The sequence below is a fragment of the Cinclus cinclus genome, chromosome 6, assembly GCF_963662255.1.
Source record: "Cinclus cinclus chromosome 6, bCinCin1.1, whole genome shotgun sequence".
Classification (NCBI taxonomy): domain Eukaryota; kingdom Metazoa; phylum Chordata; class Aves; order Passeriformes; family Cinclidae; genus Cinclus; species Cinclus cinclus.
The window spans coordinates 18856313-18869486 of record NC_085051.1 but is presented as its reverse complement, the minus strand read 5'-3'; the positions used below and the strand labels follow the sequence as shown (position 1 = coordinate 18869486).

Here is a 13174-nt window from a genome sequence, read left to right as displayed (position 1 = left end):
ATGTGGGAGAACTGTGATGAGTCAGCACCTCTTCACTGTGTTGCAACAATGCTATTTCTGATGAGCTGTCTTAATACCCAGATTAGGAAAAAAAAACTATAAAATTTGCCCTTTCTTCTGTTTTTTTTTTTTTCCAAGCTAACTTGAATTACCAAGCTGTAAGCTCCAGAGAAAGAAAAATTTAAAAGTATGCAAAGTCTTCAAACCACTAAGCAAAAAAAGGAGCACAGAGGAGGTGATTTAGGGGTTCCATGACCAACAACGCTTTCAGAACATATCAAAAGTCAAATGACTGTCTTGGAGGGTGTCAATCATTACAGTCATGTCTATTCTAATTACATCAAAGATGGGAGCCCACCAGCAATTGCTGTCTGTGACTGCCTACACAGAACTGGTGACAGTGGAGATCAAAGTCACCAGGATCAGCATCAAAGAGGGAATAACGTCCTGTACACTGTGCTGCAAATGTTTAACTTCATACCACATACCTGAGAGGTCACAGCTTTCGATGCGCTTCAGATCTGCATCCACCCAGAAAAGCTTTCCAAGTTTGTTGTCAACCACCAGTGCTACTGGTCGGATCAACCCAGTTGTAAAAAGCACTTCTCTCTCTGTGCCATCCAGGGCTGCACGCTCAATCTTGGGAGCTCTCTCCTGCATGTTGGTGAAGTACATGTACCTGAGAACAGAGACAGCACCACTGAACTGGCAGCTCCAGGGACAGGCAGCTCGCCTCTGCCTGCAGGGTCTTGTAACCCAAGTTGTAAGTGGGAATGCTTTCACAGGCATGGCTGGGGTGACTGCTCCCAGGTGCAAAGATGCAGAACCAAACATCTGCTAACTGACACACTCAGCCTGAAATGAATAGGATTTATCTCCAGGCCATAAAGTGCCTCGGCACTGCTGCACCAGCAGCACTGCTCTTGCACAGAGCTGAGGGTTGTAAGAGACTGGCACAGACCTTCTGCAGCTCTCCCTGGGTAAAGCTGTCCCCATTTAAAATCTAAGTCCAGAAGTTCTTTGTGACAAAAAAACACATTAACTGCCACCTCCTCTCCTCCTTCTAGGTTACCTTTCCTTCTCAGCAAGTAGAATTTCCCACCAAACTTGAAAAACGATTACAGAACAACTGAGGACAGCATGTTCTTGACATCTTAGTTCCATGAATTCTTTACATCTATCTAAGCCAGCTGAGTTGCAAACAAAAGCAATTTCTGCCCTCCTCATGCACAGAGCAAAAAGGGTTTGTGTACCCCCACGATGAGCTGAGACCTCTTTAAAGGAAAAGTCCATTATTTTTTCAGAGGTGAGTAGCATAGGCAAACTCTCCAACAACATGGGCTACATTCCTGCACAGCCTTTCCGGATGGCACAAGGAGGGGAGGCAGCAGTCAGAACGTGCAGCCAAGGGAGAGGTGGAGGAAGGAATTTCTATAACCACAGCAGAAATTATTGAAGATCACTTGTTCAGCTCTCCCAGAGTGTTTAACATAGCGTCTTCGCCATTTTTCCTCCTTTAATTTATAAACGGATTTAGTGTTAAATTACTTGAAAACCTGACTAGAAAATTTCAGAGTTTTAGAGATCAACAAACCCAAATTCCCATTTTAATGGAGAAAGCAGATAAGCTTTTATAATTACAAACCATATCCAAGTGACTTAGTCCCAATAAGACTGGAATCTTTCCTCTAATCCCCCTCTCCCCACAACAGCTTTTGAACTGTGCTGAGCACACTGGTATAAAACACCAGCCCTATAAACACTCGAGACAGTCTCTGGCTACTACTGTATCCATGCAGTTGTGAAATATTGTCATTCAACATTGGTCAAGCACATGGTAAGCCATTTAACAGTAAACTGGAATTTAAGTACCTAACTTATTTAAGAGAACAGTAAAGGGCCATCTTTGACATCTAAGAAATAAGCTACTTCAGAAGCAGAGAGAGGGTCTGTTGAATCTATAGAGGCTCTTTTCTTTACCCCTGGAAACATTTATTTTATGTTGACTAAACATTTTTGATCCAGATTCTGAGGTGATACAGACTCTCTTATTAGGTGGCAGGGCTGTGCATCCACACAAGGAACAGGACAAAGTGGTTTTACTTTGCTGTCACCACCTGGGTTAGTGCCTCCCACATGGCTGTGAGAACAGAGGCAAAGGAGACAACACGAAGAGAAAGCTGGATACCTTCAGAACCCAGAACTGGACAAGCAGTCACCTATACCCTGAACAATATTCAAAATTTCTCTTTGTAAAAACAGACAGATGCAGCACAAGATTCCCACACACAGAGCTGGCACATATCCCAAGAGTGCCCTGCACGAGGTGAGAAAGGAAGCTCACCCTCGCTCTGCGTTCACTACGATGGCTCTGGGCCTGTCGTGGTCCCCTCGCAGCACCATCCCGATGGATTCGCCGTTCAGCCGGTGCACATTGACAGAATTTGTGGCCTCACAGGTCCAATACAAGGTATGGCTGTATATATCAATGCTGAGGTCGTGTGGCTGCTTCTCCGGGTTCTGACTTTGGTTTGGGGTACTCATTACAGTGAAAGGCTGCAAGACAACACATGGGCAATGATTTCCAACCATTATTCTGATGATTGACTGAAGAACACTGATTGCACAGAAAGCATGCCTGATGGTTTGGAAACCCCTAAACCCACAATCCTAAGAACGTTCAGTAATTTTCATATATAAATAAAGTATCCATGAGTAAGTGCTGACAAGAGCAGTTGACTGTGATGATGACTTGGTGTGGCAGATAAAGAGGAAGGTCAAGCATAAAGTAAAAGCACACAAAAAGGCTGACATAAAACTCTATACAAGATGTACACCTACCTGGGTGCCATCATCTTTGGCTCTTTTTATAATATTCTGGCGCCCATCCACCCAGTAGATCAATTTATCTAAGGGATCATAATCAATAGCCTTGACATTCCTTAGACCATGCATAGGTAGGATGATATCTGGGCTTTGCTGATCATCAGGTATCATCCTGCTGATGGCAGATTTCTGGCTAAATAGCAGGAAGCTGGCCGGGGCTGAAACAAGCCAAAACAGAATGCATGAGAAAGTACAAATCCCAAAATCATATCCCCAGAGAAGAATGAGAATATTTAGAACAAAGTCACAGAGAGACACAAATATTCACAATGAAAATTAAATAACTCATAACTGGAGATCATTGCTATAAAGTTGAAATGTTTCTTTCTATAGTTGTAGAAGGAGATCAGGTTACATCTGTAGGACCTGCCTTTCAAAAACTCACCCTTTCATTCAGTTAAAATTGCTTCATATGCTACTATGCACCCATTTTCTATTCATGTGCCATTTTTACTACAAACTTAAGCTCCTATTGGACAACCAGTCAATTGGCAGGCTCATAATATCACATACAGGGAGAAAAAAATGGTATGCATTTCAAGTGCTTCTGCAAGTTGGGCAGACTACTTAGGAGTTAGACTACTTTATTGAGTACTATTATAGCTGACTTTATCAAGCATGTAAGAGAAAAATACATTTTTTTGTATTTGGTTGGTAATTTCCACCCACCTACACACTTAGGTAAGGAGTGGGAAAGCTTCACTCACACAGCTGAATCACCTAGAAAGTACTTCTGGTAAAACGAGAAAGACCAGACTTGACAGTGCTGTCATTTCTAAGACTTGAAGTACACCTCTTCATGCCTAGTACATGTCACAAAAATGGACATAAAATTCCATACTCTGTCCTCATATTCAAAGTTTGCTTTTAAAGCCAGAACCTCTGAAATACACTTGGGACCCCTTTCCTTTTGCAACTGGGAGCCAGAAGCACTGAAGAAAGCAGTAGCAAATAAAAAGGCTTACAACTACAGTTCCTGCTGTTGGGATCCAAGGTGTAATGAGCAGCACAGCCACACCTAAATCCATTTGGGATGGCAAGGCACAAGTGACCACAATGGCCATTATTCTGCACACAATCATTCAAGCCATCCTGACGAGAAGAATGGAAGACCAATATATCCATCACAAAATCCAGATGGCCCTGAATAAGTGTCCTGTTCTTCCCACTGGTCTTGTCTGCTCTTTCTATGCTGTGAAGATTCCAGTCTGTCCAGTAGATGTAGTCACTGTACTGAGTTAATCCAAATGGATGAGGTAGATCATCTGCTATGATTTCTCGCTCTTGTCCTGCAAAAACAAAGATACCAACTAAAGGACAATTCCTATGGAATAAAATTAAGAGTGTGACTGACATGCAGATAGACCTTTTTCTTCTTTTTTAAAATAAAATCGCATTTTCCAAATCAGCATCACAGAATTCTTCATGAAGTTGTATCTGCTCAAGAGGTAACAAACAGTTTCATTCAAAAGCCTTACCTCTTGTTACCCTCTTGCCTACAGAGCAATTTGAAATTATGCCAGTGTATTGTAATCTAAATAAATACCACTTCATATATTCATGCTTATCAACTCAAATAGACATTGAAAAACATATCCAAGACTGCTATCAGCTCCAGTAATTATTTAGGCCAATAACAAAGCCCATTAGTATGCATGAAAGCAACAAATAAACCTTGAGATTCACAGAGAAACTGCTATGAGAAATTATGGTACTTCACTCAAGAAACAAATCTTTTGCAGTGCAATTTAACATACAGATATCCCAGGAGATTAGGAAACCATTTGTTTGGCAGAAATCTCAATACTCCCACACTCATTTAGCAACATTTACAACAGATTTAACACCTTTTAGAGCATGGTCTCTGACAGAGATTCATTACTGAAGGAGATAAAGTCTTACTGCAAACCACCTTTCTGAACATTTTCAAGCATAAACCTCATTGAACTTCTGCCACCAAATGAACATGCAGTACCATCTCCTCCTGTCTCAAACATCCAATGCTAGACTCTACAGAACACCTCAATTCTCTTCCTCTTCCCTACGTTCCATTTCACCAAACTTAAGAAACAATAAAATAATCGTAAACCAGAACATGAGGCTGCTTCCCTATCAGCCACCTGACCTAAACATAGAGGCAACCTTCCCATGCAACTTTTAGGCATCTAATTTCTCCAAGCTAGGGGTACAAATATCCTGTACAGTATCTTCTTAGAGCAATTCTGGTCCATAGTGATGAATTCAGGAGAAACACTCTTTTGAAGGAAGCAGATAAGCTGTATAATTTAATTTTTATAGTATATGGAAGAAAAGCTCCCAAAAGTGTGATGCCCCCCCCCCCCCCCCCCCCCCCCCCGCTGTTTATAGTGTCCAAGAGTGAGCTGGAGCAGCATTCAGTCATCCACTTCAGAGTGCTTTGCTCATCCCTTAACTGATGTGCCCACTTGTCACCAGTCTACCTGAGTCTTTATAATCTGCTGACTACAAAGATACTGTACAATATAAAAATGAATGGCCACAAGTCCATGGGGTCTGATGGGATGCATCCCAGGGTCCTGAGGCAACTGGCTGATGAGGCTGGCAAGCCACTGTCCATTGTATTTGAAAAGCCATGAAGTCGATAGTGACTGGAAAAAAGGGAAACATCACTCCTATTTTTAAAAGGAGGGCCCAGGGAACTACAGACCCAGGAGCTGCACCTCTGAGGCTGGGAAGATCATGGAAAAGATCTTCATGGAGGCAATGCTAAGGCACATGCAAGATGATCTGACAGAGCCAGCATGACTTCACTAAGGGCAAATTGAGCCTGACCACCCTTGTGCCATTCTACAATGGAATGATTTCAGAATCTCAAAATCCTGAAGATACGAACACAGAACAACAGCTTAAAAAAAAAAAACCCCTCTAAAAACATCTTTCAGCAGATTAAAAAAAAAAACCCAGTTGCAGTGAAATTATGTATGCTGTCAATCAGAGCACACCCGTTGTATGTATAAATGAAATTCCAATGGAAAACATGAGAATGTGTAAAGTTGTATCTGAAACATACAATGCAGAAGAAGCTGCACAACATTTCAGCCTCCACAAAATGCAAGAAGTATTTTGGTTTAGAACTAATACAACTGGTCTGAAGTCAGAAATAAGAAATAGTACTTCAACAGAATATTAGTGTCCAGGCTAAAATGTCAGGGATGATTTACAATGAACCTATAAGTTGTCCTCACTTTGAGAACTTGGAGGCCACCTCTGCTTTGGTATAATGCAGACAGTTTCACACCAATAGAGACAAATGACATCTTATTTTGCCACCATTATAAATCACAAGTAAATTATTAATTTATGAAGGATTTTTACATTTTCTGAAACACTTAACTCTCCATTTCCTTTTATAAGAAAATATACACACAGATTTACTATCAGTTATATTGTTCAAATTGCATTATTCAATTACTTTACTATGGCCAGTGCCTACTTCTGTACTGGCTGGTGTAATATAACATTAGATTACCCAGCATATTTGATGACTCAATCATGCTTGTGTCTAAGTCAGTCCAGTAGAGCCTTTGGTCCACATAATCAATAGTGAGGTCATTGGCACGCCCCACTTTGTCCACCAAAGTGATGCTGTTTGTCCCATCCATGTAGGCTCGAACGATCCTGGGTTTACCTCCCCACTCAGTCCAGTACATGTATCTGCAATGAGAAGTGCAACAAAAACAGGACATCAGCCAAATATAGCTGCATGCTTTGCCTTTCTAGATTTCTTTGCAGCGCTTGAAAGAAAAATAAATTACCCACATGGTTATATGCAGCATCACAATACTTGTTTTCTTTACACAAAGGCAGAATAGTATTTTTGACAATTATTAATTTTGCATTGTAACCCACAGGATTGTGGAAGGTTTATTGCCTTCTCAAAGACTCTGAAGAAACAGAGCTGTGCCAAATAACTTGTTACATACAAGAACACCCACACAAAGCTTTGAAAAACAGGAATCCCTTACCCTTTGGTGGGATCAAGAGCCAGAGACCTTGGGTTGTCCAAGTCCTTCCACACAAGGACCTGCCTATATTGTCCATCCAGGCGGGCGACTTCGATGCGATTGGTTCCAGTATCTGCCCAGTAGAGGTTCTTTCCCATCCAGTCTACAGCCATTCCCTCAGGATAATCTAGCCCAAACTCAATTACATGTTCAACAGAGCTCCCATTCATGAAAGCTCGGCTTATGGTCTGGAAAACAATGATGTAAAAATATTACAGTGATTTATTTCACCCCAGTGAAATAAAAGGAATAATTACGAAGTTTAGTGTGCAAAAAAAAACCCTCCAGCAATTGTTAAACAAAAAATTTCTGTTGTTAAAAAAGACATAGAAATTATCAGGAGATAAAACACCTGAATTTTCAGAAAGCTAGCTGTTTCTGATGGCCAGACCAAGATATCTGTAAAGGACATGATTTTCAGAAAGCATGTAGCTGCAGATTCTTCCTTGATCCCTCTCCCTCTCTTCTATTTGCACACAAGAAGCTGTTTTAAAAATATACTTAAGTTGCTGTAATGCTTTAAGTCTCAGAAACACATCTCAGTGGCATCTGAACTGAATTGTTTCTTATAATCAGTCACCTGGAGCATGCTTACTGATCCCATCCACATTTTAGTTATGCACACTCATCAAAATAAGCCATAGGCAAGGACTGCACAAATATAAATAAGTCACTTCTAACAGCACTGAAACAACCCCCAGGTAAATAGTAACTTCCAGGACCAAATACCCACCCTTGCTTATCAACACTGAGCAATCAGACAGAGTCTGCCAATATTTCAGCTACTGATCTCTTAATAACTTGATACATGAATGTGTAAGGGTGAGGGACATTTTATACTTTTAAAGGTAAATGTCAAACCCTGAAATCACGTAGTGTAGTTTTTGAAAATGAATCCTCCTATAACCAGAGGCAGGTGGAGATCAGGGAAGTGGTGGTCACCAAAGCAAAGGGAGATTACTGGGAGCTCTGAAGTTATAATTCCTGCTCCTAAGCAGCTAGATGTGGGGGACAAGGAGAATGAGAAGCCAGAGGTGCTAGAATATACCTGGTATGTATATGAAAATAAGAGTATGCTGGAAAACTCAAGAGGCAACAAAGTAAAATGTTTTCCAGTTCTGCAGAGAGTGAGACTGAGATGTACTCACTGATGCAGCTGAAGGAACGTGCTTTCCAAATGGTTAAGATGTCCATAACTCCTGCTCTTCACGTGCTTGTGTGGATTTATTTAGTAACTGTTTCTACACTACAGTAATTTATTACATTGGCACTCTCCCTGAAGGAATGGTATCCACACCACAAGCAGCACTGTTAACACTGAAGCACAGCCCTCATTAGTCTCCACAGAGAGGCTACGGAAACTGCCTGAGCCCTGCAGGCTCCAAAAGTGAGCTGGCAAGGAAACTCTGATTGCTCTTGGAAAACCTATGAAGAGTCTAAATAGAATAATTTAGGTCCTGTGAAGTGAACCTGTTATTTTCTACCATATATTTAGTTCACTTCAAAAGGCCAAGTAACACTGATGAGGAGGCCAACCCTCACTTTAGCACACACCTGGATGTGTACCAAACATCACAGGAAATGTGTTCTGGGGAACACACTGAGATAGAACTGGGGGCAGGTGGGCCCTTAACACAGTCTGGAGGAGACTGGACAAGTTCCCTGGCTTTTTCTGTGCCAAGCTGGAGCCACAGACTAACAGCAAACAATCCAAAGATCACTTGTCAAATGTTAGTACTGAGTACAATTGTATTTCAAGTCAAAACTGGAAGAGGACAGAAAACTCAGTGGGCTGCTGAACTCAATGTTTAAATTACTCTACTCTTTGACACAAGATCAGCTTTTCTACACCAGATACATATATGGATGCAACACACCCAGCATCCAAGATTTAGGCACTGGGTACAAGCAGACACCACTCTGGATTTTTATTTGAAGCAGAAGATGCCCGTCACCCTACTGCACATTCAGCAATGCAACTACCTTCATTTCCAAGGGTCTCCTTGGATGCAATTCAATGACAACACTGGCAACTGCAGGACAGATCATGTAACAGAGACCTTTGTTAGATCAAAGTAATTGCTCTGTGGCTTTATATTCAAGGAATTCACATGTCAGTAATACCTTCAAACTAACATCAGTCCAATAGATTCTGTTATCAGAGACATCAAAATCCAGAGCAGATGCTTCCTTGACTCCAGTAAGAGGAATAGCAACATCATTATTATTGGTTTCAAGGGAAATCCTATGAATTGCTGCTCTGCTTGTGAAAACTAAGAAGGCTTCAGGAATGATGCAAGTCTTCATGTCACTCAACAGCTCAAGGCCAATGGGACAAGCACACCTGGCCTCCTGGGGTGTAAAGAAACACAGATGGCTGCAGCCTCCATTGTTCTCTGCGCATGAATTAGTTCCTTTAAAAAAAGAAATAAACAAGACAACAAACCAGAACAGATATTAATGCATTGAATTAGTTCTTTAAAAATAAAAACCAAAAAAGCCCAAAAAACACATATTAGTGCATTGTGAAGGTAAAAGGGAAAGGGGAGCACTGGAGGTTGAGCAAAAACACAATATAATTTTCCAGAATAAGTTAACACTATAGGTTGTCAGCAGAGAATTCTAAAAAAAAAGAGAAAAAAGAAAAAAAAACACTCCAAGGATTCTTTCTGTATACCCAGGATTACAAAGCTGGACCTATCCCTCCTATCCCATCCTCTTTTACAAATACCATCTACAAACAGATCTTTCTTGTCTCCCCAAAGATTAAATTCTTTCACTGAAGACAGATAATTAATTAGCTACTTTTCACTAAGTACTCAGTCTTTGTATCTCTTTGAAACCACCAGCTTTTACAAATGTTCAGTGATACAAAAGGGTGAGAAAAGAGCTGGATAATCACAGTTCTTTCCCACCTGTTTAATTTAAAGCTGAGAAGATTCATTAGCAGAAAAAGTTCCAACAAGATCACCACAGTCTCACACTTATTTTTTCACGTGTTTGGGATGGAATATACAGGGGAAAGTATGGATCAATACATAAATGAGTGCCTCTCTCCATCAGCTGGAACCAAGGATTTAGGGATTTTAAGAATGTTACCACACACACAAAAAATTCTCAAAGATCAGTCTCAACCAGGGTTCTTATCATATTCCCTTTTTCAGGGCATACATATTTCAGACTGATCCCATGACTCCATTGCGACTCTTCTCAGTAATTTTAACAGCTGACTAATTAATCTGTTCATTGCTATGCCCAAATTCTGGTGTTCCAGCTAGTTGGAAAATCTGTGGTGCACTGAAACCAGGAGTCCTGTGACACACTTGCTGCATAGTGCCAGCAGAGGACTTAAAACTGGCTGCACCTTTCAGAGATGCAATGGAAGGACATGGAGATCCAGCTGCTGATACTTTGCTAAGGGTAAGTTTTAGTTGCTAAAATGTAGGTACAGCTGAGGTGTTAAGAGTTAATCTGTAAGTGCCACATGCTTTGGGACAATGCTGTAATGGTGACTGACTGTGCCTATACCAGCAATAGTGAGGAAGCATTCTGCTAACTGAACATCATGGGACTTAGCTCTGGAAGGAAAGAGCACCAGGAAATAGAGCATTTCTGTGAGAATAATGATTCCTGTAGCATAGAGGAATAAAATCCTCATAAAAATTCAAAGAGTGTGGTGAAAGCTGTGGAAGATTTATGTCACCAAAAACTGGAAGAAACTTATTTTGCAACACTGTATTTTTCCAACTTTAGGAATGAGAGGTGCCGTTTTTCTTTCAAACCCACCAGACCAGTTATTCTCATAACAAGTGATCAACAGCTGCTTAATGAAAGCAAGGCCATATAAAGACTCCTAGAGACCCATGGTGTCCATGCTTACCAAATACTTTGGTGACACTCGTTGCCTTAAGGCCCATTAAATCCGGCAGCTGATCAATAATGATGTCTCTGCTGGCCTTAATCTTGTGAACTCTTTCAATGCTTCGTCTCTGCCAGTCAGTCCAGTAGATGTAGTCCCCCAGCAGTGTGAACCCAAATATATGTGGAAGCTTGTCTTCTAAGAGGGTTTTCCTCATTGTTCCGTCAACATTTATGACCTGTGGGATGCCCAAAAAAAAGGAAAAAATAATCTTCTCTAATGTGGGTACAATTAAAACAGCAATATGAACAGCTACTGTTATGCAAGAACCTCTTGAAATACCCAGCATGTCCCTTCCATGATCTATGATTGAAATTTTAAATAGCCTCCCCCTTGTTATTATTTGGAAATTGTTTATTCAGACTCATACTAAACCTGTACCTTGCAGGTGATTATGCTCCCTTCACTACGCAGTGCTTCTATCTTCTTGTTATTTAAGGATCTTCCTTTTAAATTTCTAAGTGTTTGAGCAATATTTATTTTTTATTACAAATTTTTATTACAAATTTTTCATTACAAATATGTGTAACTCTAATGGAATGCAATATTAAAACATTAAATGCCTAAATGCAAGCAGTCAAAATCAACCATCACTTTTACCACAATTTAACAGAGTTGTAAGGCTCTGTTCATATACAATTAACAGCAGAAACACCTAAAATTAGGTTTTATTATTACCACATCTTTCTAAACTAGCATGTGAATTTCAGTACGTTCATGCATACACAGGAGATATCCAAATAATTTTTAAAATTATATCTCCACTTTAAAACTTTACAATATGTTACAGATTTGTGAAAACAATATGCATTTTGATTGGCCATAAACAAAAGTAATTTCCCCAAGCTGAGCCTGTTTGACGGTAACTGCTGAGTGATCTGTCCCTGTCCTTATCTGGATCCTTATCTGGATTCATTGTGTTTCTCTCCCCTGTCCTGCTGGGAAGTGGAGTGACAGAGCTGCTTTGGTGGGCACCTGGCATCCAGCCAAGGCCAAGGGACACAGATTTCCCAGCTACCACCAGCCAAACAGAGAGATGAGCACTCAGCTACAGCTACAACTGCACCTGCCTATGCTGTGCACAAAAATCAGTGCTGTAAGAGATGTGAATTTGAACAGAGGCTATGATGTACACCTCTGGACTCCTTCCAGACAGAAAGCCTCCCATTGGAGACAGTTAAAAATAACACTGGCATTCCTGCAAACTAAGTTTCAAGGCAGCTTTGTATCAGCCCATCAACTTATGATTCTTCTACTACTTGATGGAGTAGCAGAGACTGAAGATTAGTATCTTTTTATTTTGTTAAGCTAAAGAAAGTACATTAAAAAAAATCTGTATCGGTGGTTAAAAGCCAAATGGTTCTGCAATTATGTCATTACATCATGTCCAGGCAAACTCCAAATGCTCACTTATTCAGAACACTATCAGTCCCACAGGCAATACTGCAGGTTCAAAAGTTCATCACACATACTCAGGTGCTGGAGCCAAACTGGTGCCACACTAAGTACACAGGACACCATTTCCCTTACAAGAGTGCATCAGCAGCATGGGGATGAAACTTCCACATTTCCATCTACTTTTACAGAAATGGACAATAGAAGTATAATTCAAATACTAGAGCTGCTGACTAAAATGTCCAAGTGAATATTGAATCCAAGGATGCAGACACATTTATTGAAACCCATGCACATCTGCGGATGTTGCAGACAACACCAAGATGTTGAATTTCAGGAATCTCATGAAGTTCAACAAGGACAAGTGCAAGATGCTGCACCTGGGTCAGGGCAAACCCAGGTATTGATACAGGCTGGGGTATGATGGGATGATGGGGTATGATGGGATTGAAAGCAGCCCTGATGAAGATGTGGGTGTGCTGGCAGGTGAAAAGGATCTCCATAGACCAGCTGCGTGCGCTTACAGCTCAGAAAGTCACTCAGATCCTGGGCTGGATCCAAAGCAGCATGGCCAGCAGTGGAGAGAGGCAATTCTCCCCTTCTACTCTGCTCTGGGGAGGCCCCACCTGGAGTGCTGCATCCAGTTCTGTGGTCCCAGTACAAGAGAGACAGACACCCCATTCAGAGGAGGGCCACAAAAATCAGGAGGCTGGAAGACTTCAGCTAAGCAGAAAGGCTGAGGGAGATGGTGTTGCTCAGCCTGGGGAAGAGAAGAGAGACCTTACTGGTGAAACCGTGCTGCAGCACTCCCAAATTATAAGGCTGTTCAACACAGTGGGAATGGAGGTCCAAAATGTGAAATCAGACAGCAATAAAATGTTTAATAGCTTACATTTTGGCTAAGAAAATGGTAGAATAAATGTTTGCAGTC

General features: G+C 41.0%; 1 protein-coding gene across 3 annotated transcripts in view; it reads right to left on the bottom strand.

Annotated features, from left to right (window-relative positions):
* The window catches only part of LRP5 (LDL receptor related protein 5), a 130619-nt gene that overhangs the window by 17496 nt on the left and 99949 nt on the right, over window positions 1-13174 (bottom strand). For all 3 annotated transcript variants that reach the window (XM_062494691.1, XM_062494693.1, XM_062494692.1), the window contains 8 exons: window positions 10810-11026; window positions 9054-9343; window positions 6891-7117; window positions 6395-6579; window positions 3852-4175; window positions 2842-3044; window positions 2345-2556; window positions 489-679 (listed from right to left, as the gene is read on the bottom strand). In XM_062494691.1, the coding sequence (XP_062350675.1) occupies window positions 489-679; window positions 2345-2556; window positions 2842-3044; window positions 3852-4175; window positions 6395-6579; window positions 6891-7117; window positions 9054-9343; window positions 10810-11026 (1849 nt within the window). The remainder of the gene's footprint in view (window positions 1-488; window positions 680-2344; window positions 2557-2841; window positions 3045-3851; window positions 4176-6394; window positions 6580-6890; window positions 7118-9053; window positions 9344-10809; window positions 11027-13174) is intronic.